The sequence below is a fragment of the Danio rerio genome, chromosome 2 (genome assembly GCF_049306965.1).
Source record: "Danio rerio strain Tuebingen ecotype United States chromosome 2, GRCz12tu, whole genome shotgun sequence".
NCBI classification, from domain to species: Eukaryota; Metazoa; Chordata; class Actinopteri; order Cypriniformes; family Danionidae; genus Danio; species Danio rerio.
Window position 1 is genome coordinate 50731606 of NC_133177.1, and position 25229 is coordinate 50756834.

The 25229-nt window shown below is 36.9% G+C and overlaps 1 protein-coding gene across 4 annotated transcripts in view; it reads left to right on the forward strand.

Annotated features, from left to right (window-relative positions):
- acsl3b (acyl-CoA synthetase long chain family member 3b) overlaps positions 1-25229 on the forward strand; it is a 43138-nt gene that overhangs the window by 14625 nt on the left and 3284 nt on the right. For 3 of the 4 annotated variants that reach the window (XM_068224337.2, XM_005163548.6, XM_073918313.1), the window contains 15 exons: positions 3014-3236; positions 3341-3491; positions 7087-7287; positions 8570-8747; positions 9910-10019; positions 10102-10240; positions 13786-13936; positions 15562-15685; positions 16625-16696; positions 16781-16920; positions 19820-19992; positions 22197-22271; positions 22843-23034; positions 24581-24695; positions 24840-24997. In XM_068224337.2, the coding sequence (XP_068080438.2) occupies positions 3342-3491; positions 7087-7287; positions 8570-8747; positions 9910-10019; positions 10102-10240; positions 13786-13936; positions 15562-15685; positions 16625-16696; positions 16781-16920; positions 19820-19992; positions 22197-22271; positions 22843-23034; positions 24581-24695; positions 24840-24997 (1978 nt within the window). In that variant the 5' untranslated portion in view covers positions 3014-3236; position 3341. 4 annotated transcript variants of the gene reach the window in all.

Here is a 25229-nt window from a genome sequence, read left to right on the forward strand (position 1 = left end):
TAGGCTGCTGGATTAGCAGGTCACTCTTTATTTTTGGTTTTCAGAATTTGGCCAGATGTCCTAGTTTGTATTTTATGTTCTTTACATGCTCTTCCGCTCAACAGACACACACGCATGAATTCATAACCACATCCACCTCTTTAACAGAACACTAGTGTCGCACTATTTTTAGTGTGAGCTTCATCCTTCCAGAGCAACAAAGCTTGGCTTGTTTGTCTTCTGCGCTCACGGCGTTCACTGTCTGCCAGCTGTCCCCAGTTAAATCACAATGACCAGAGGCGTGACATAGTGGTTGACACACATGCTCATACGAGTAATACCGGCTAGCATAATTTCCATGTTTTTGTTGAAGCCATTGGCCAATGTTATTTCAACAGTGGTGTTTATCAATAGAACTACAGATGAAGAACTATATTACCCATGATGCTGCAAAAAAATCCACCTATTAGAGAGATTTAAAAAAAGCAAATGATAAGCTACTCAACTGCTAATGAGTTTAAGTGTGAGTTAACTCATGTTCTGTTAATGAACACTCCTGCCAATGTTGATTGTTACGAAACAGGTCCTGATTAAATCAGAAAGAATGCCAGTTTTCACAAGAAACTCATCTGTACGTTATTAATACAGTTTTGTTACTTGTTCAAACATGAATGTAGTGTTGCAGAATTAATCGAAGGCGATTCCATGTGCATGTTGGCAGTGAAACAGGCTCTGTAATCAGCCCTAAATCTCTGGCAGTTGCTTTCAGATGGAGCAGTATTGACTAGTTATTTTACTACATAGTTCACTGATAAGCGATGGAAAAAAATCACAGACTATTTAATCGCGTGATCCTGAAAATGAAGATAATCATTCTGCAATTTGACATCTGTTTGCATTGATTTTTTTAGCAAGCTATGGCTCTATTGCTGCTACATACGAATGCATGTGAAAATACCACATTTTAATGTTTCTTCAGTCGAGTGTTTGAAATAATTCATTCTGTAAGATGATTCTGTAGTTGTGTTTAGTAGCCAAGTTGAATTTCCCTTGTCTCTATTATTTGCAGTAACTGCAAATAAGAGTGCAGTGTTTCCCCTATCATTATATAAGGGGGGTTCCCCACCCTCCCAACTGCTTTCCCTGCCCCCCTTGAAGTCAAGTTAATTTTATTTTATAGTGCCAGATCACAAATTTGAAACCGCTAAATAGCTATATGTTAAAGCTGCATGATTCTAGCTAAAATGAGAATCGCAATTTTTTTTTGCCTAAAATAAAATCACGATTTTCTTACAATTTTGTAGATGTAAAATAAAGGTTAAATGGGTGAGCTATTATTATTGTTATTCTCAAACATGTGGTAAAACACCAATAGGCTTTGTGTAGCAGTACTGTTGGTTAAAAAGGCAAAATTTTGTATAGACGTGGAATGGTGGACTTGAACAGACTTTAGATTTGTCCTGGTCATCAATGCTGATGATAATTCTGATGTTGAATTATTGTGTTTGAGTCATATTCTTACAATCTGTCGTTTTCTGCTTAAAATCAGTCACTGACATATTTTTGCATTTCGGCGGGTTTTGGATACTTTTGTGGCTGGAATCAGTCAGCTACATCTGACAGCACTGTGTGCGCTTTCGGTTTCATTTTCACTGCTAAGAGCGGTTCACTTCCCGTGCGGCTCCAAAATGATCACTCTGTGCCACAAACTGAATGTTATTTACAACTTTATTAACGTTACCTGTCATTCACAGCCTATGCAGGTTCTGTTCACTTAAGTAGGCTTCATTCAGAGGCGCATGTTTAGTTACTGAGTTAGGGCCTACTCACACTATGTCATCCGTACTGTGCCCAGGCCCGTTTCCCGGATCGTTTGAGAAGTGTGAGCGCGATGAATCGGGCTCAAGCACGGTTCACTTGGCCGGCCCTGGCCCGGCTGGAAGAGGTGTGCCTGAGCACGGTTCACTTGGGCTTTGGCACGGTACGCTTGTGTGTGAGTGCAAAACGAGCCAAAGCCCGAAACTGAAAGCCAGACTTGACTTTTAAGGGGCTGTTTCATATTGATTTATTAATCATTCTTACTGTTCAGTGAACGCAAACTGCCGTAGTGTATTAAAGACGAGAACTCCTCACAGCACGACAGCTGCATGGCTTCAGCAGACCTCCTCATTCCTGCAGCACGAGGGCTTTATGATTGTTTATGAGCGCCAAAAGTGGCGGATCTGTTCGGCGAAATATCTGACTGCGTGTCACTGCATCCCTAAGGACTGTTTGGCGAAATATTTGACTGCATGTCACTGCATAACAAACGACTGAAACGATATAACTAGAGAAATCTCCACTGTGCTGCTGAGTGAGAGAGCGCTTCTCACTGAACAGCACAGCAGCGATGACGTAAGCGTGCCGAGGCCCATTTGTGGTGTGAGTGCAGGCCGTCGGGGGAGACAGGAGGGGGGACAAGCGTGCTTTGGCCCGGTTCGAGGCAACTGTACCTAGTGTGAGTACGGCCTTGGTTACTGATGACTGCTTTGCAGCTTTCAGCATTGAATTGAACGATTTATTATAATATCTTGTTTGTTTTGAAGCAGTATTATTATTATGAATGAAGTATTATTTATTAAATTGATATGCGTATAAAACAATAGTGCAAAATAAATATTACTTACTGCAATGCTTAATTTTTGTTTATTGCATACAATAATTTATTTATTATAATGTAACAGAGCTACTCTTTATAGCAGACAACTCACAACCAAGCACATTTGAGGCAGAATGATCTTGAGAAATGTAATTCATTGCTGTTTAAAAACGTGCTCAAATGTTAGCGGAAATTGACTTTTTTGAAAACTTCAGTATTGATTGGTACCGAATTTCAGTATTGTGACAACTCTAATCCCTTTTAAAAAAATGAAAGGGCAAGCCGAAATATGCTACAACTGAGCTTATCAATTCATAAATATGTCTCCACAAAATGTCCACTATTGAACGAATTCTGTTAGGATAAAAATAAAACTTGGCTTGTATTTTCCCACAGGGAGAGCTCATCCTTATTCCCAAGAGGCTTTTCATCTATTCAGAGCAGGAAGCTGGAGTAGGAAAAGGAAATGGAACAGGAAGTTGCCCTCTCATCTAGCAGGTTTCACAAAAGGCAATAAAAGAGCAGAATATACATAAAGCATTTTAAAAAACCAGCCAACTAGACCTTCAGAAGAAGAGGAGGAGTACCATCACATAGTTGGAAGAAAGAACAACACAAGGTATGTGGAGGGCAAATATCAAAGCTAAAGCTAGTGTGAGAAAAGTCCATAAATAACTTAAACTCTATTTCTTTGCTCTTCTGCTCCTCTGCCATTCCTCTCAGGATGAAGCTGAAGGAGGACATGTCTCCTCTCCTGCTGCAGGTCTTCAGATCGGTCGTCTGGGTTTATTCCGTCATCACATTTCTCCCCTGGTACTTGCTCTCTGGAGCCAGCGGAAATCAGGCCCGAGCTAAACGGGTCAAAGCACGCGCAGTAAGTACAATAGGATTAACACACCCTTAAACATCAGCTCACACTCCTTCAAACCCTGGCACATCTGGTGTGCGACCCCCTTTACAATGGTCTTGCTAAGGAAAGTTACAACCGTTTTTTCATCCTTGTTGGAACTCAGACTGCTAGCGATCAAAGATTTATGTTAAATTTGCAAGCTGAACACATTCTGTACTGTACAGAAGACACTGCGGAGATCAATTGACAATGGTCTACAGCCAATCAGGGCGCAGAATACAATGCGCTGTAAAAAAAAGCATGTCAAATTGCGCAAAAACAAATTCATGAAACTGCGAGGCCACGAAAGTTGAACCAAGTATAACAAGGACCTGCTGCACTCTTGTGCTCACCAGGGGTCCGTTCTTCCTACGTTGATTACTCAATTAGCTGGATTTGGTTCTTGATGATTTGAAGCGATCCAGGTAGTTTTGTTCTTTGAAATTCATCTGAGAGTTGTTGCCATTGCAACAGGTCTAATAGCTCAGACCTGCTCGGGAGCAGGCATATTCATATAAACAGGATTAGATTGGATAATTTCAAGCCAAGGTCATACTGAAAGTATGTTAATGCTGATTTTTCCATACAATAGTAGCTTATGGGTGTACATATACTGTATTAATGTAGGAAAAAAAAATATTTTTAAAAATTAAATCAGAAGTAAAAACAATGTAATAAAAAAATTATAATTGGCATGGAAGTGGTCCTCCCCCAAGGGTTTCAAAGAGAACATGCGTTAGAGACTATAGCCCCTTTCACACAGTGATACCGGAAAATATCCGGAAAATTTACGGAACGACTTTACCGGTATGTTCAAAAAAGCGCTGTTCACACAGGCGAGGACGTTACGGAAATTTTCCGGAAAAGAGCATTCACACATCCATTCCAAAATACCGGTAAATTCTGACATCATTCACCACAAATGAGCTTTAAACGGCTGCGCTTGTATTTGTAAACATTTGACTAAATTACAAACTCTTTTGATGATCAATATTGTAAAAAACTTTCACAGGATCATATTCGCATGTCGAGATGTTCATAATATGTGCGTGTGCTGAAGCTCACAGGCTGTTTCATGGGCACACGCAAAGCTTGAAGGTAAACAAACAACGGCTTATCATAAGCATCTTATCGATGATTATTTGCACAGTTGGCATTAAGGAGAACATATAAACGTTATCTGACTAACTTCTAGCAGCTAAATGCGTCTGGAAAAATATTCAAAGGCTTTTATTCTCACAAACCGCGCGGACGTAAATGCGTCTGACTGTTGTGATTGGCTAAAGCAGAAGTCTTACGTCAGCACGTTCTAGACGTGCACGCGCTTATTCCAGAAATATTCCTTCTGCGTTCACACAGCGCAGCATTCCGGCAAATTGCCGGTAATGTTACAACTTCTCTTTCCGGAAAATAGCCAGAACGAATTTACCGGTATTTTCAAAAAGGACCTGTTCACACATACAACCTTTCCGGAAAATTGCCGGTAATTTTCCGGAAAGGTCTGTATGTGTGAAAGGGGCTTATGTAGGCCTATAGGCAAATTTTTAAGATAGCAATAAGGACTTGCATACAAACGCGTAAAGGTATTAACCCAGCTTGAGTACAATTTCTGAGAGTGTATGGTAATGTCTATTATCACACACTTTAAAAAATTCTCTTTTTATTATTTTTTTAAAGGAATAATAATTTCTGGAAGTAAATTGACAGCTAATAGACCGGTGATTTGATGCTGTACAAAAGTTGCAGACACCTTTTCAATATCAAAATGCTTTTTTTGATGCAAAATGAATTGATGCTAAATGAATCCACTTGGGGATATTCATCCCGAGGCCCCCAGAGACTATGCAGCACCACCAATGTGATCGAAGACCATGACGAAATGATCCCAAGATTGCCATAACCCTGGACAAGGCCGTATCCTGAGCAGCTGCTGTGGTGGTCTTGGAGGAGTGGAAAGCATGCGACTGATTCCTGTGACGCTCCAGGGAGAGACGAGTCTTCACTGACATCCAGCGCTCTCCAGCCTTCAGCACCTAGACTGCAGTTCTGCACAAGACGTTTGGCCAGAGGAGAAATATCTTGCCCAACTGAGCCTGGTTTCTCTAGAGGTTTTTTAATTCTTCACTTTGGCCAATTGGTGAAGTTTTTTCCTCGCTGCTGTCGCCACTGGCTTGCATGGTTCAGGATCTGTATTGCTGCGCATGGATGGATTTGCTCCTCAGTGTTTGGACTCTCAGTATTGAATAATAAACCACACTGAACCGCTAAACTGAACTTAAACTCTGAAAACTGACACAATCTACATTGTTAAAGCACTGTACAAATAAAGGTGAATTGAATTGAAACAGCCAGTCACCTTGTGCCACAGGATAAAACTTGAATACTATCTGAAAGAAAATCTTCTCTAAAAGTAACTAAATAAATTGCTGAATAATTTTGATACATGAAACGAAAAAAGCCTGCAGCCCACAGCAAATGTAGAACGTTATTGCTTATTATATTTAACAAACTTTACTACAACTTTGGTGTAATTTTGCTCACATGGATAACTAAATATTAATCAAAGAAGTCATTACGCTGCTGTGCTGTAAGCCAGTCATTGCTTTGCTGATCATGATTTCGGGAATCGATAGATCTGTCCTTCACAAAAATCAGGAGCACACACAGAAATATCAGATCAGTTCATCCAAACATTTTAATTTGCGTCGCAGACTTGTTTGAAGAACCAAAATAGCCAGAATTCGGTTATCTAGATTAAAAGATCCAGGATCTGCCAAATCATCTCAGATCATTTAAGCGAAGTACGATGAACGGACCCCAAGCCTTTATTTGTTTGATCAAAAATACGAAATTGTGTGTAATATTGTTACTATTTAAAATATTAGTTTCTCTCTATTAATATATTTTAAAAAGGAATTAATTACTGTGAAGTTTCAGCATCATTCAACAAATATCATTCTAATATGCTCAACACATAATACATTCAGCCATTTTCCTTCGGCTTAGTCCTCTATTTATTACAGCGGAATGAACTTCCAACTATTCCAGCATATGTTTTAGGCAGCGGATATCCTTCCAGCCGCAACCCAGTACTGGGAAACAGCCATACACACACACTCATACACTACCGCCAATTTTGTTTACCTAATTCCCCTATAGCGCATGTGTTTGGACTGTGGGGGAAACCGGAGCACCCGGAGGAAACCCACACAAACACAGGGAGAATATGCAAACTCCACACAGAAATGCCAACTGACCCAGCTGGGACTCGAACCAGCAACCTTCTTTCTGTGAGGCAACAGTGCTAACCAGTGAGCGACCATGTCACCCCATACATAATACAAGCCAGGAATTAATAATTTAGTTGAGATAATCGCAATCATTATTATTGACTGTCATTACTGATCAACTTTACTTAAATTAATTGCTGGTTTAAAAAAAAAATGTAAAATGTGATGAATCCCTCCGCTAGTGGATTTTGGATTTAAAGTCGTTTTTTTCCCCCCTGCTTTAAATAGTGTTTTCCGTCTGCACATGTCAGTTCACATTTTGACCTCATTCTGATTTTCTGTCTCATCAGATAAATGGGAATCCAGCAGGGCCGTACCGAGCCGTGAACAGCCAGCTGAAGTTGGCGTCCCTCCTACACGAGGGTGTGGACACTTTGGATAAAGTGTTTGAATATGCTGTTGTCCACTTTCCCGAACGAGACTGCCTCGGCACTAGAGAGCTGCTGAGCGAGGAGGATGAGATCCAGCCTAACGGGAAAGTCTTTAAAAAGGTGACACACTATCATGTTGTCTCACGTTCACTTGGCCAAGTTTATAACTGGTATTGTTGATCTGAACACATATGGATAGTGTTAAATACAGGTGTAAACAAGGTCTGGAAGCTTTTTGGCTTGTTCGCTTTTTACGACTTCCAGATGTGGTGGAGATCGTATTGACTGCATTGCTTACAAAATTTAGATGTGCATGCAGTCAAATGCTTTCAGACAGCCACTAAAGACCACTTGCTCTCCACCTACTGACGTCATACTTAAGTGTTAATCATAAATGATGAAAAATACAGATTGTGTAAAATATTATTTAAAATTGTTTATTTCTTTTCAGCTACCTGTAGTTTTGTAATAATCTTGAAAACACTAATTAGTATGTTCAGGTGTGTTTGATTAGTGTTGGAACAAAAACTCAACAGGACACTGGCCCTCCAGGACAGAGTTGTAACTAGAACACCTTAAATCAAAAGTTTTACTTTTATAAAACTATAAATGTAATGCAATGTAACCTTACCAAAGAAAATATAAATTTCTTGCTGACTCTAAACAAAGTGCCTTTAAGGAAAGTCAATTTACTCGGTGGCCCACTTTGATAGACCTCTCGAGCTCTCTGAGCCACCGTAATTTTACTCTATTTAAATGTTGTATTTTTGATTACGCAATGTATAGTTGTATGCTAAAGCTTGCCTGAATTTAATCTTTGAGTATTGGGATGCTAATATTAGGATGGTTTATGAAATCGATAAAATCCTGCTAGATTTGACATCATGCTGTTTTGTTTACTTCAGTAATCTAGGTAAAACGTTTTTTTCTGCTGTTCAGTAGACGTCACCTGCTAGATTAGTGTTTCTATTTAGTATATGAATGATGTTTTAGTTTAGAGTTGGTTTTTTTAACAATTATTAAATACACTGTAAGTTCAAATGTCGTTAAAACCTAAAGTGGTGATGAATTCTTAATGTATGCAAAGAGTCTTAAAAGGTATTAAATTTCCATCTCTGACGCCTGTATCCTGATCATGCGGCCCCAATTTAGAAACCAGCAGTTTAAATACTCAAGTATATTTCGAAGGTCTCTCTAAGATCATGTGTACACATCTCAAGAGACCTCACTCAAAGACTCTATTGAAAGAAGTTCATTGGCCGTCTATCTCTGTAAACACTGTGTATCTCTGCTCTGGTGTTGTCCAGACCTGTTTACATTAAACTGAAAAGCAGTCACATGCTGCTGTCAAGGCCATCGATACAATACAATGCCACTCTGACTTGTCTCTCGTTCTCTCTAGGTGATTTTGGGCGATTATAACTGGTTGTCGTATCAAGACACTTTCCATCTGGCTCAGAGGTTTGGAAGTGGACTGGCTGCGCTGGGTCAGAAGCCTCTCTGCAACATCGCTATTTTTTGCGAGACTCGAGCTGAATGGGTCATAGCGGCACAGGCTTGCTTCATGTACAATTTCCCCTGTGAGCATTCGGAACACACACACACACACACACACACACAAACACACACACACATACATAGTGTTGCCTCCAATAGCTGCCATATTGTGCTGACTAGGAAAAAATATTTGGCCAAAAATAGCACTGCTAGGGTGGTTGATGCTAGACAGTATCACTGAAATCAGAGCATTTACTCTCTTGAAATTGATACTATACATACAAAATATGCATATATATATATATATATATATATATATATATATATAAAAAAATATATATATATAAAAAAAAATATATATATATATATGTTATATGTTAATTTCTTATAACTATAACTATTTATATTATTTGTTATATTCATTTACTATCCCTCGATATAACGCGGCCCTGCCTCGTAGTTCGCCAAATTTTTTTTTGTGCAGTTTGACATGCTTTTTTTAACAGCGCATTGTGTGCTACATCCTGATTAGCTGTAAACCATTGTCAATCAATCTCCTCATTGTCTCCTCTATAGTACAGAATGCATTCAGCTTGCAGAATTAACATAAATCTTCGATCGCTAGCAGTATGAGTTCCAACAAGGATGCAAAAAGGGTTGTAACTGTCTGACTACTTCAGATTTTGCCTATCACAGGTTGTTTTTAGAACTTAACTCCCGCAATAAATTAGGGACCACTGTATTACTAACAGTTATATGGTATAGTCCGATTGAATGTTCTTCTAACATGCACTCAAAAAATGACGTTTGCTTTTTGTTCAACTACTAATTTAAATTGAGCTAAAACAACACAATTCTTGAGCTTTTTGGGGGAGGGACAACGTAATTTGGTTAAAAATTAATAAGTTAACTTAATTCCTTCATGTTGTTGTCCCAGTGTACTAAATAATCTCTTACAACATATTCAAATATATACTGGATATATACTTACATTTTGTGTACATGAATGCTTTTATTTCAGTATATGTGATAAGTTTTTGTGGTCTATTTTAATGCTTTTGTTGTTGTTTGTGAGACACTTTGAGTTGCATGTATGTTGGAAAAGTGCTATACAAATAAAGTTTTTTATTATTATTATTATTATTAAATATTTTTATCTTCATCATTTTGGTGGAAATAATGGATATAAAATATACCTTTCACTTATTTCTATCTAAAGACACTAATGATCTGAATGGTTTTCAGTGGTGACTCTTTACTCTACACTGGGAGGATCAGCTATAGCTCATGGTCTGAACGAGACTGAGGTCACACACATCGTCACAAGCAAAGACCTGCTGCAGAGCCGCCTCAAGGTAAAAACAAAACCCACACAATAACACAATCAACCAGAAAGCACTTTCTCATTCCTGCTCTGCATGATCCTCCATCTCTCAGGCTATTCTGTTAGAAGTCCCCAGACTCAAGCACATTATAGTGGTCGACACGAAACCCACAAGCTGGCCTGATCTCCCCAGAGGCATCATGGTACATAACATGGCAGCGGTGCAAGAATTGGGATCCAAACCTGAAAACAGTAAGCGGCACATGATTGAATGTTTATATTAGGGATGTCAGTTTCCACAAATTCCCTTAATCTAATGGTCATTTCAGTAAAAGCAAGGCACTGCAGGTGAATTTTATCTGCAGGCACATTACTTCAGAATGACGTCTGTTTTGATTTTATGGTTTAAGCATGAAAGAAACTCAAGCTAGCCACACTAGTGCTTTTTTTGGTCATGTTTTCTGGCGTACTAACGCGATAAACCTACTAAGCACCAAAAGAGCTGTAAGCATTGATTTTGCTGGTGAAGAAAGACAACAGGATCTCACTGTCAGATGAAAAGAAGACATTCGAGGGCTTGTGAGCCGGTGTTGAGAGCATTCGTGTCAGATAAGAGCAACTGCTTAGAAAAGCCCTCAGGAGATACAAGAGGGAGATGATAACATTGTTTAGAGCAGGTTTTCTCTGTTCAGAAAGACTGAGATAAAAGGTTTAACAATGCACTGGAGTTTTAGACCTTTGTTTTGTTATGCTGTCTGTCAGTTCTTACACATCTGACATTGAGGATGAATGATCGCTGATGTGTTGCATTAAAAAAGATCATGTCTACAACTTATATTTCCTTAGACAACATCGTCCCCACAATGAACGAACAGGGTTGTCAGAAACTAGTTGCTTATTACCATGCCTATTATTAAGAAATTAACTTTATTAGAAGACCCACATGTAATCTGCACACATTTTTTTTTGTTCATCCTCATATTTACTTTTCAGTAATTTCAGTAATATTATTGACTAATCTGCAAATGTTTATTGGATTTATTTACAATACAGGTTGTAAAGCAATATATTCTGGCTTTTACTAGATATATTATATGAGAGACTTTATGTAGCAAACAAGTGGGTCTAATTAGATTTGCATTGTAAAACATAAAAAGTTACAAAGTTATTTTTAGTTCCATGTTATACGTTTTTAATTACTTTACTCTTATAATCATTGCACATAAACCTGCAAATTATTAGCAAAATTCTGTGCAGAAAATGCCAGCAGATTTTGTCTGGCCCTGTTTATTAGGACTTATAAGGTGCATATTCTGCATGATCCCATCCATATCTAAACCCAACTACTACCATAATGAGTATTATAAGCAGGAAGTTAGTAGTTTATCGAGGCAAAAGTCATAATGGTTTATATTAATAGTGAGAATTGTACCTTTAAATGAAATGTGAATTAAATTAAAGCGGACTTTAAAGGTTATTTTTAATTTCTAAAAATAATTACCGAAATTAAAATTTTTAATTTTCGCACGTTAAAAATAAATTCGACCTCACGTTGTCAATATGAATCATATTGACACACTGCCTCTGACACTTTATATCCCCCCCCCCCTACTGTACAGCCATTGTACAGCCGAAAAGCAAATTACAAAATGCCATCACTTGAGCCAAAGACAACTTTATGACAAACACAGTGCATAATATAAGACAGAATGTGATGGACAGGAACACCCTATATGCTGGATTCAGTGACTGGCACACCTCCAGCACAGCTTTTGATAATGAGCTGAACTCTAGTATTGCATTGACTCTTTGCTTAGCCACACCCAAAAACCGGCACACACCAATCGAGGCATAGCAACCGTAGTTATGCGCAGGAGGTCTGTCAAACTTTTGAGCGAGGGAAACAAGCCAAAGCGTTGTGCATATGGATTGTGCATATCTGATACCGGGATCCTAAAAGTTTGGACAGGGTGTTGGAATTTTTTTCCCCTTTTCAAAACCTAAAACCCATGAGGAGAAATGCCAGCGTGTAGGAGCGCTAAGGAAGCAGAGTTAAGTTGGTTTTATTTTCAATATTCCTGACACAGTCATAAGCGGCAGTAACATACACCTCTTACCCTAAACAAATCTAAACTGTGTTTCCTACAAAAATACAAAGCAGGTTATGTTTCTCCAGCTGTCTTATTTTTTCTTTCGATATTATGAGCACTGCTCCGTTTAAGCCCTTGCCATTGTAGTCATACTTATATCAGTCATATTTTCATCTGTTTCAAGCAACGAATATTTTAAATTACACATCAATAGAACAAAACCGAGATAAGATCACAAACTGAGCACCTTCGATCAATATACTTCACCCGCAGCTGTTTTTCAGTAATTTAAAAGCCTCATGTCCATGCCAGAGCTACAATTCAGATGTTTTCAGTGGTCCTTTGGAGATTTATTCATTGGTGACGACGTTATACCGGGTTAGTGTCTTCTTTTATATTTGGTGTCAGATTAATATTTGCTAGTAGGGAAAATACTCGGCTCGCATACTGATGTTAGCACACTGTATGCAATTATGTAGTATGCAATTTTGGACGCAGCCTGAGTGAAAACATTTGTTGCTAAATAATTTTATTTAATTGAAACGCTGTTCCTTTGAATTTTCTATTCAACAATACTAAAATATTTAGTAATTGTGATGCAAATTTAATTTAATGATCAACTGTTTTATTTTGTAGAATACAGAAAAAGTATGTACAGAATGTACCAATCAAGTCCAAAGTCACACATATTGTAACACTCCTAATCATAAGTTCAAAAACTAGAACAGGCTTTTTTCTTCCTTAAATAAAGATGAATCTTTCCTGAAGTTTGGCACAAATTTAAGTGTACGTAAAAGGTATAAAACTGACAGTTGAGAAGACTGAGACAATCATTTTTGCTTTGCTTTAACCCTTGTCTGACAGATTCAGATTTCCACAACACAATTAGGCCTGTCATGATATCTAGTTTTTGTTGTATAATATATATTGCACCAAAATATATTGTGATTAACAATATTATTGTCTTTTTAAGATCATTTTATGCTACTCATTATATATGGCCAGAATACAATATAATAGCCTCATAATGCAAGTTCACAAAGAACACATCATATTTTAATCTTAAGAATATTTCATTGGATTATAGTCAGTTTAACAGTTTAATAATTAGGCATTAAAATTTGAAAGTGAAAACATACAGTATATCCTAAATAAATAATAAATGTTAAGAAAAAAGTGCAAGGTAAAAAGTAACAGAGGCTGTGATATCTGCTAACAGATCTATTTTCAGTTGTCAGACACCCACATGAAAATATACTAAAGTAATTTATAGTAAATACTATAGTGTTTATTAACCATACTGACACGAACACCTCCAATGATAGAGATGTTATCAGCTAAACTGTTGCTAGAATTGGTTTTTATGTTATATAGCTTCACCAAAAATAAAGGTCATTTCCATGCGTTGTGCGATAAGTCGATATATTGATAATTGTGACAGGCCTGAACACAATAGGATTGTTCTGATAGCAATACTAAATATTTCTTTACAATAATTCTAAACATTCCTTGAGCACTAAATCAGCTTATAAGAATGACTTCTGAAGGCTCGTGTGACACTGAAGACTGGAGAAATGATGCTGAAAATGCAGCTTTGCACCATAGGAAGAATAAATGACTTATTAAAATGCATTATTTAGACTGTTTCAGAGCATCAAGAATGGCACAACAGCATTAATGAAGGGATGTGAATGTGTCTGTGTGCAGTAATGGTGTCCCGCAGGCAGCCTGTCCCATCTGATATCGCAGTGATCATGTACACCAGCGGCTCTACAGGCATTCCTAAAGGAGTCATGATCTCTCACAGCAACATCATCGCGGGCATCACTGGCATGGCTGAACGCATCCCGAACCTTGAGTATGCCTCTCTAAAACATCTTTTTCCCCCAGAGTGGTTTCATGTATATCCATCATCAGGGGTTCTTACTCTCTCTCCTTTTTTCCAGTTAAATTTAAGCACTTTTCAAGCACATTCCAGGTGCATTTTCTAACTTTTTTAGCACTTTTCAAGTAGGCAAATTACTAATTTATACATATACTGTTAAAGTCAGAATTAATAGCCCCTCTTTAATTTTTTTTCTTTTTTTAAATATTTACCAAATGTTTAACAGAGCAAGAAAGTTTTCACAGTATGTCTGATAATATTTTTTCTTCTGGAGAATGTCTTATTTGTTTTATTTCAACTGAAATAAAAGCAGTTTTGAATTTTTAAACACCATTTTAAGGACAAAAATTATTAGCCCCTTTAGGCTATTTTTTTCCTGATAGTCTACAGAACAAAACAGCATTATACATCAACTTGCCTAATTAACTTAATTAACCTAGTTAAGCCTTTAAATGTTACTTTAAGCTGTTTAGAAGCATCTTGAAAATATCTAGTAAAATATTATGTACTGTCATCATGGCAAAGATAAAATAAAACAGTTACTAGAGATAAGTTATTAAAACTATTATAATTAAAAATGTGTTGAAAAAGTCTGCTCTCTGTTTAACAGAAAACGAGCGAAAAAATTAACAGGGGACTAATAATTCAGGAGGGCTAATAATTCCTTCTTCAACTGTACACATACTTCTCATTATATTAAATCCTTTTTGTTATAGTATTCTGAGAAAAAATATTTAATGGCATGTTTGCCCTAAGCCCAATATGTAATAGTGATTTACTGTCCTAAATATCATTTACTGGCATCCTAAATGTCATTTTTCATGTAAGGTTTATAATATATAAAAAACATACGCCGAGTCCAGAGCTTTCATTTTATGCAAGACCCAAGCGATTTATTTAATTTAATTTAAATACTTAATTATTATTACCTGTTTAGTAAGATAAGCTATTAGGAAAGCATTTTCAAGCACTTAATCCAAAATCGAAGCACTTTAGAATTTTCATAGATTTCCAGCTCCGAAACGAACCGTTCATTACGTTCTCTGATAGATCAAGCCATTAATCTCTGTTGCTTTATTGACAATACTTCATTTCCTGTCTGAACAATCAATTAGCATTTGAATATTAGATAATGTCTCAACTGATATTTACACCCAGTATGATGTCTGGAAAGCAAATCCATGGCATTGCTGATACTAGCAATAAGTGTTTATATTACACTAAAATGGTTTTATTTTAAATCCTATAAATGATTATAAAATGGCTTTGTTTACGGTCTATTCACCTTATTCGGCAATGTGAAAGTATGCTCTTTTCTGAAACTTCTCGCTCAATTGCTTATGAAGGAAATAACAAGGAATAACAAATGGGAGTAAAAGGTCAAACTAAAACTTATAATAGTAAAATACTAATTTGCAACATCAAGCAGTATAGTGATTTTTTTACAGCTAAAAATCAAGGGTAAGAAGTGAATGAGTTTAGATGTCTCAATGGTCTTCCAATGGGAAGTGAAAAAATAATATTACTATGTACTATATCTAATGGATGGCTATGAGTGTTTGTGTTAACGCTGTTTGTTTGTTTTTTTATCGTCGCAGTGAGAATGACACCTATATTGGCTATCTGCCTCTCGCTCATGTCCTGGAGCTCAGCGCTGAGCTGGTGTGTGTGTCACACGGCTGTCGGATTGGATATTCATCACCTCAGACTCTTGCTGACCAGGTACAAACACGCACACATTAGTCATGCTGTTGTGCGGTCATCACCACGTCAAGAACTTACAATCTCACAATGCTTTAGATTAACAATGTGTTGACTTGCATTACTGCAGACAACGATATCACTGCTCTATTTATGTGCATTTGGCGAATGCCCTTCCAGCCGCAACCCATCTCTGGGAAACATCCACACAATTTAGCATACTCAATTCACCTATACCGGAAGTCTTTGGACTGTGGGGGAAACCGGAGCACCCAGAGGAAACCCACGCGAACGCAGGGAGAACATGCAAACTCCACACAGAAACGCCAACTGAGCCGAGGCTCGAACCAGCGACCTTCTTTGTGTGAGGCGACAGCACTACCTACTGCGCCACTGCTTCGCCGTTTTTAAGAAAATGTTAAATGTAATTGAGTCCTATTACATTATTCCTTCACAAGCCCATTTCAGCCAGACAATACTTCCTGCATTCAGATCCACTGAAACGGCAGGTGACCATCACATCAAGCAGATCTGTGCTGTCTGAAAAAAAGGTGGACACTCATATTTCTCAAAATAAAAAAATATTACACTACAGAATATTACACTTCATTTTTTATAAGGAGCTTTTTGGTTTGGGCTATAAAGGAGGATTTGTTTTATTTGCTGCTTTGAAAAAACCCCAGAAGTTTTTCTTTCTTTCTTTTTTTTCTGCTGTATTGAAAACTTATCAAACCGTGACACCACTGTGTAGCATCGTACTGAACCATGATTTTTGTGAACTTTACACCCCAAATATTTATAGTTATTAGACTGGATCAACAGATACTATTTTTGGAACACCCTCAAAATGAATGAGAAACAAATATTGGATTTCATTCAGTGAAAAGTGATGCAGGGGAGTAAAATAATGCAGAGTAAATTAAAAGATTGTAATACTATATCATATTTTTCTCCTCACAGTCATCTAAAATTAAAAAGGGCAGTAAAGGAGACACCAGCGTCCTCAAACCAACACTGATGGCAGCTGTTCCTGTAAGAAACCTTGCATTCACACAAACACAAACACACACTGGTCAGAATAGCCGCATGTCTGTAACATTTCCCTCTTTTCTTTAGGAGATTATGGATCGTATCTATAAGAATGTGATGACTAAAGTTGAAGAGATGAGCAGTGTCCAGAAAACACTCTTTGTTTTGGCGTACAACTACAAAATGGAGCAGATCTCCAAAGGATACACCACACCGCTCTGCGACAGGTACAACGCAATGCTAAATATAATATTAAAGAGCTCTGCATAGTTTTTTAGCAATCATGTAGTGTGTTTAGTGTGGTAAAAGTTTAAAATATCATAAAAAAGCAGCTAGCGTCTCTAATTAGAACCAGTTGTTGTAATAAACCGGTAATGTCAGCCTTGCATTCTGGATAAGTTTGTAAAAATGAGCATGACGCAAGCTTATGGTGTTCATTGGTCTTCTTTAACCCTTTAAACACTATAGTTGTACCTGTGACCTAAAAAAGTTTGGTTTTATGTGATTAGCATGTTTAGAAGATGCTGTTTGGTTTGTGCTGCAAAAATGAATTGAAAAATCAATCACTGATGGGTTGAACAGACACTTTTATACAAGTACACCGTTACTAACAGCGTTACTTTTTTCTTTAACGAGTAATCAAATTAATTACTGTTTCCCCTGTTACAACGCCGTTACTATTATTGACAATACAACGCGTGTTACTATAATTGAGAACACTGAAGCGGTTTTCATGTGAGCGTCTCTCTCAGCCATAGGACCTCTCTTTCTCTGGGTGGGTGTGTTTGTATGTATGTGTGTGTGTGTGTTTGGGGCTGGGACACATAACTAACCAGTGATGATGATTGGTGTGTATGTGAACGTGGTGTAACTGAGAATGTGATGATTGGCTTAGATAGAGTACATTTACATTGTTTACCAGTCAGAGGCAGAGTAGGGTGTGTTCACTAGGGATGGGTATCGTTAAGGTTTTAACGGTATAGCTACTTTTGATCAATACCATTTATCGGTTCAGTACTTTAAGGGTTCTTTTATTAGTACTTTTTGTAATACTTTTAAAGATAAAAACAAAAAAACTAATTGAACAGAATTACCAACACTTTATTATTATGTTTTTAATGTAAAATAAAATGAAACCAATAATTTTAAAACAAATAAATAGTTTTTTCTCCTGTGAAAGAATGTAGAGAGAAATCTTTTTCTGGAGAAAATCAACAGGTTTGCCTTTTCTGGCAGAAGTCGTGATCTTTCTTGGTTTATTGTGCTCCCTGCAGTTGAAAACACCCTCTTTGAGTTGCAAAATGCAGTTAAATGAGATAATGTTTCTGATTTTTTATTAACACATTCACATAAATGAGTTAACAGTGTTTTGGGAGTTAACTCTGTTTTAAATACAGTTTTGGAGCATCTTGCAATGCAAGCAGTTTGTTATCATTTCTTAATAAGCATATAGTTTATTATTAGGCTATTCATAGGCTATATTTGTAAATACAGCTAATGAAAAATCATGTTTAATATTTTTTTAGACTACTGCAGAAAAAAACCTATTGTTTTCATTGTAAGCGAATGTGTGTGTTTATTTAACTATTAATATTATACTAAATTAGATGGCATAACGATGTGGATGATGTAACGTTACCATTAGTAGATAGGCAGTCAAACATTTTTTATTTGTCTTCCTGCAGTTAATGCACTTTTAAAAGATACTTTCACTTAGCTCAATTGCTTGCTTTTCTGCTTGTACAACTGTTTGCGTTGTTGTAAGGGACATTGTCGCTGTCCACTCGGGAAATACAACCCGTTTGGTTCACTTCACAAGCTTACGAGCTGTGTGTGGGCGAGTCTGTGTGGCGAGCTTTGTGTGTGCACTTAGCACGAGCTTCCACTGAGTGCGCACGCACAGTTGAGAACTGTGAAGGCTTTTATACTTGACACACTCTCCGGAAACACGAGCATTTCTCATGTGAGATTGCCAACTGTGAAGACGAATATCAAATATCGTAAATTAGAAAAGGTTGGTCAGTTAAAGAATGCTACTGCAAGTAATTTTTATTTAGCAATAAATCTTCAGTACCGATAGCAGAACCGTTAAATGTCAGAGCTTATCGATACTTCTGTGTTTTATTATGTAGCCCCGATACTGATAAAGTACAGAATTTCGGTACCCATCCCTAGTTCACACACAAGCGCACACAGTCAGTTGCACACACCAACAACCTGGAGTCAGAATGATGGCAAATCCAACAAGTTCATATATAAGCACTACTTTTCCCTCATTGAGAATGTTTATGTATTGTGCAACTTATGCCCAGGAAAAGAAAGAGTCTCTCTGCATCTGTGACAAGTAATGAAGCATCTTACATCGTCACATACCGCGCCACCAAATTAGTGGCTACACAGGTGATAATGTGAGCTCTGCTACCAAAGGAGGAGACAAAACCACAACGTCGAAGCAAATAAAGTGTCGTTTTTCTCAACCGCAAACACTCAGACAGAATTAAACTAAATAATATCTAGATGTACAGTTGAGGACTTGCTGCTGTTGTCTCTCACATTGTCCCACACCAGCATTAAAATACTGTAGATTAGTGTGAAATGTTTTATATTTATTTTATAGTCATTTGACTAATTCGATTTTTTTAAAGTAACGGAATAGTTACTTTCCCCGGTAATTAGTTACTTTTATGCAACTCAGTTACTAACTCAGTTACTATTTGTGAGAAGTAACTAGTAACTATAACAAATTACTCTGAAAGGAACATGCCCAACACTGATGCCTACTAAGCTAAAATACAAATATGATAACAAGCCTTTATATAAAAGGCAAGAGGTAAAAGATAGACCAATCACAGCAGACAAGGCCATGATTTGACCAATCAGAACAGAGCAAACTCTCATAAAAGGTTGGTTTAGAAAGAACTTGTGTTATTTGGTTATTAGAGATAATGGACATTTTGAGAAAACGTTTTTATGACTTAAGTCATTATAGGAGAAAATTAGGAGTAGTAAAATGGCATAATGGGGCAGTTTAATGTAATGATTTCATTTGAAGCTCTGTGGGATTTTATGCAGTAGCCTGTTTTCTGTGTTATATTTGTAATGTCTAAGTGTTTGTGTGTTCTGCAGGCTGGTTTTCAGGAAGGTTCGCTCATTGCTGGGTGGTAACACGCGTGTGCTGTTGTCTGGTGGAGCTCCTTTATCTGCAGCTACTCAGCGGTTTATGAACATCTGTTTCTGCTGTCCTGTGGGACAAGGCTACGGCCTCACAGAGACCTGCGGAGCCGGGACCATCAGCGAGAGTAAGCATGAAATTCCCTGAGCAAGAGCGTTAAGATATAAGATGGCATGAGTCAATCTACAGATAGCGAGGATGTAAAAATTTAGTCCTTTTGAAATTAGAAAGGCTGATGATTAATAATTAGGAAAAAATTAATTTTAGTAGTAAAATTGCTAAAAAGAAAATCATCAACTACTGTATATTAAGAGACTTAAGAGACAATGACAATTTAACAATGTATATAAAAATCACTTTTATAAGGGGTTTACACACAGTTGTGTTGCAACATCCTGTCAATATAACCAGCTTCTAATGGTCAAATTGTTTTAATTTTACTTTTTAAATCACACTTTATCAAAACAGTCTAAAGAAACACTTTGATTGACATTACCCTTTTGTACGTGTCATCAGAGGGAGATAGCCCCGCCCATAAGTGACTATCTCTCCTTCATTAGCATAGAATGTTAGTCTTGTTTTTGAATCTGCCACTATGCTGACACACAGGCATTTGTAGCTCCACCTCCTTTTAAAAAAAGAGCAAATATCATTTGAATTTGAAGCGACAGTCACCAAAATGGCACCATTAGGATCAAAGTCTAAAAGCGGTAGTTTCAAAGAGATATAAAACATTATTTGTGGGGTGTTTTGAGCTGAAACTTAACATAGACACTTTAGGGTAATCAGAGACTTATTTCACATCTTTTAAAAAGGGGCATAATAAGTCCCCTTTAAATCTTTAAAATCACAGGAATGTTTGATTCATATTTGATCTTTCATGAATTGTACAATTTTAACATTTTCTGTAACCTAAAATAGCTTAGAATATAATTATTTTAGAGCTTTTTACTCTTGAACTAGACAAAAAATTAAATATTAGATGAAAATCTGAAAACAAAAAAAATCTATCTATCTATCTATCGATAGATAGAAAGATATGCATATATAGTTGAAATTATTAGAACAATTTTATGTTTTACTATTTGATCAAAAATGCAACTTTGCAGAGCACAAGAGATATCTTAAAAACCAAGAATAATTGTGACTGCTAGTTCACATTTAAATTTAATCAAATCACAAGGTTTGATTTTATTTTTATGTTTAAATACTAGGTTAAAAGAGTTTAGAATGCCTTTGTGTATATAATTCCTAATGTGAATCTTGACATTTTGTATGCAGCGTTTGCATTTAAATTAAAAATGCTATCTAAAATGCTGTTTTTTTTTACACTCCCGTAAGATCTCTTAGATCAAGTGATCAAAATCTTCTTTTAGTTCCTCAGTTCAGACTGAAACGTAAAGGGGACAGAGCTTCTTCTGTGGCTGGTCTGCGGTTATGGAACGATTTGCCCCTTGAGTTTAGAATGGCTCCATTACTATCTATTTTTAAATCACTCCTTAAAACGTACCTGTTCAGCTTGGCCTTTTAATATTATTTTAATAGTCTTTTCTACTGCTTTATTTTTTTCTTTATTCAGTTTCTCAGTTTTTTTATTGTTTCTCTTGGTTTATTTTTATGTTTTCATAATCTGTCTTAATTTTTATACAGCACTTTGGTCAGCCTTGTGGCTGTTCTTAAATGTGTTTTATAAATAAATTAATGTAAACTTGCTATACAAAGCAATATCCATTACAGTGTAAATACAGTTAGTACAGTTAATTCTGTACTATTGTAGTTAATAATATGCTATTAAACTGTCATAGTATAGAAATAATACTAAATGGCACTGATTTGGGTAGGACAATCTAAAAAAAAAACTGAACCAGTAAGTTAAAGTGAATAGTGCGAGTTAAAATTTGAAGATGAGTCAGTACTTTAGGTCAAGGGTGTGTAGTGCCTTATTAAAATAATTATATGGAATTAAAAGCTGGTGTTTCCATCATCATGGGAAACCCTGGATGTACTAGAAGTCATACTGGAAGCTTAGGAGTTTCATTTTAATAAAATGGATTCATCTTGTCGAGCTCTGAAATATTTATTAATCACAAGCAACTAAGTAAAAGTAATGAAATTCAATGGTAAATAAGTATAGAGAATCTTGTTACAATATTCTTTTTAAATCTGAAGTGTAAGTTCATCTTAAAGTCTGTGTGAACCAAACATATGTTGAGACAAAGTTGAGACATTGTTCTGTTAGAATAACAGAAACAACACCTTCAAATGAATTGACATCATATGAATATTTTCAATTTTGTAAGTGTGCTAATCCTGCTCTGTATGTTTGTGTAGTGTCTGATTACAGCACTGGCCGTGTTGGAGCTCCTCTGGTATGTTCAGAGATCATGCTGAAGGACTGGGAGGAAGGCAAGTACTGCTCTTATACTTCTATTAAGATGTCATTTTAGAAATAGCATGGAGTTTTAAAAGGTCTTTTCCAGACATTGAAGTTTTCTGGGGGGGGGGTTCCCAAGTCATGGAATATCAGGGACTTCGGTTTGTCGTTTAAAATTTGACCTCTCGTTTATCAAAAGTGCAGATTATTGTAGCAAAATAATTTTTGATTGACAGCAAATTTGTCAATCAAAAATTATTGCAATAATTGCAATAATGTCACATAATAATGTCACATGACATGTCTAAAATGAGATGACAACTCAAAGTATTGCACTTGCTATACACAAATATTTTGTTATTTATTATAAAACGAAGAAGCTGCTGAAAGAATTTGAACTGTGCCCTTGTTGGCCAAAGAAAATCTGCCCCAATTAATAAAACTAATTGCAAGCTTCCCTACATTTGCATTACATTTTTAGTCAGGGAGAACTTATGGAATTCAACATTTGGTTTAGAGTGGGAACCCTGTGATTCACTGTATGCTCAAATTTGGATTAATATAAAGTCCATATTAATGTTTTTGCTTTGTTTTTGACCGTAGGTGGTTATTTTGGCACAGATAAACCAAACCCACGAGGTGAAATTCTAATTGGTGGTCCCAACGTCACCATGGGCTACTATAAAAATGAGCAGAAGAACCGAGAGGATTTCTTCGAGGATAAGAACGGGCAACGTTGGTTCTGCACCGGAGACATCGGAGAGTTTCACCCTGACGGCTGCCTCAAGATTATCGGTGCGGAGCAACACACACACACACACACATACATTTAGTTACAATACATTATTTCAGAGCTACATTAAGTACTTAAAGTATGTTATTTTAAAGGTACCTGGTTTAGTTTTGGAGGTCTTTTGCAATAAGCATACATAAATTTAATAATTTTTCTTTTTCGCATAATGTACATTCCAACAGCAGCTTTTTTCCTCACATTGTTTGAAATGGATCTGGTCTTGTAAACCCTGTCTTTCTGTCAGCCTTCTCCATCCTAATTGTTCAGAGGGCTTAGCCTGTTGTGATTGGTCCAACATTTACGGTGTGTTGGAACCAAATCTTTTAACTTATGACAATTGACCCTATTATTTCACATACAACTAGTGCAGCCATTAGAACCTTATTGGTTCTGGAGTTCCAGTCTTATTCACTTCCATTGATTTGTAGCTGTAAAAAAACAGCTTGTTATGCTGCTTGATGCAGCAAGCTTTTACATTATTTTGATTTGTATGTATTATCATAGACAATTTTTTGTAGAGCAAGTTTGACAGTTTACTGTTGTTTATTATTCCTAGTTTTATTCCAATTTCCACACAAAGAAATCATATAGACAGAAGTTATAAAACTACCATAAAAAGAGCTTGCATCCGCATTGCAAATAAAGGCCAATAACTTCAAGACATTCAGTTTTGTATTTAATACTTTGCAGACCTTTTATATTCACCAACATCTATATTATCTAAGAAAGCATAATAGGGGCACTATAATTTAGGTAACACTTTATTTTAATAGTCCATTTAAGAATTAGTAAACCGTCTGCTTAATATATGTTGATACTGCTGAAAAAACAGACATTTTACTGACTATAAGTAACTTTGCAGGTACATGTCAACTTACACACACTAACACTAACAGTCTACTTATAATCTAATGAGAATTAGTTGGCAAGTAGATGCAATGTAACTTGAATTCAACAAACAGACCATTAAAATAAAGTGTGACCACAATTTATATTGTCACAGCCATATCACCTTGTAGCCATTACTGGTTACTTACTGAAGCTAAGCAGGGCTGAGCCTGGTCAGTACCTATATGGGAGACCACATGGGAAAACTAGGTTGCTGTTGGAAGTGGTGTTAGTGAGGCCAGTAGGGGGTCTGCGTGAGTCCTAATGCCCCAGTAAAAGTAAAGAGGACATCTTTCGGATGAGACGTTAAACAGGTCCTGACTCTCTCTGTGGTCATTAAAAATCCCATGGCACTTCTCGTAAAGTGTACGGGTGTAACCCCGGTGTCCTGGCCAAATTCCCTTCATCAGCCGTTAACTATCATGGCCTCCCAATCAACCCTTATCTACCGAATTGGCTCTATCACTGTCTCTTCGCTCCTCCTATAGCTGGTGTGTGGTGAGCGCAGTTGCACCATTGACCTGTGGCTGCCCCCCCTCATGATTGTGAAGCGCTTTGAGTGTGTGCGCTATACAAATACTCACATTACATTTAAATATAAGCATTATCAAAGTCATTTCTACACAATATTTACTAATTAATTGTGACATCTGTGTGTAGATCGAAAGAAGGACCTAGTGAAGTTGCAAGCTGGTGAATATGTGTCTTTAGGCAAAGTGGAGGCTGTGCTCAAAAACTGCCCACTCATCGACAACATCTGTGCTTACGCCAACAGGTACAATTACACAATAAACACACTTGCCAAAAAAAAAAAAAATACACACACTGTGACAGTTTGACATGTTCGCTTCTCAAATATAGCATTCATGTAAAGGCTGTTCTGTCTGAAATGTATAAACCTCTCCTTCTCTATACACAGCGATGAATCTTATGTGATTGGGTTTGTGGTGCCCAATCAGAAGCAGTTAACCGCTCTTGCTGGGCAGAAGGGCATCAGGGGATCATGGGAAGAGATCTGCAACCATGCAGAGATGGAGAAAGAGGTTCTACGTATCATCACAGATGCAGCGATTTCAGGTTTGTAAGCAGTGAAGCAAAATAAGTTGGAATTTAAAGAGCCCATATTATGGGTTTTTGAAAATGCCCCTCCATGTAGTGTGTAACACAGCTCTAAGTGAAGTGAAATATCCACCTAAGGCTTAAATCTGTTAGTGTACAGTGTTTAAAACTGTTGATTCATCTATAAAAGAGTCGACTCATAGTGCTTCAAACGAGTCGCCTTGATAACGAGTCATTAGGTGTTTCGCCA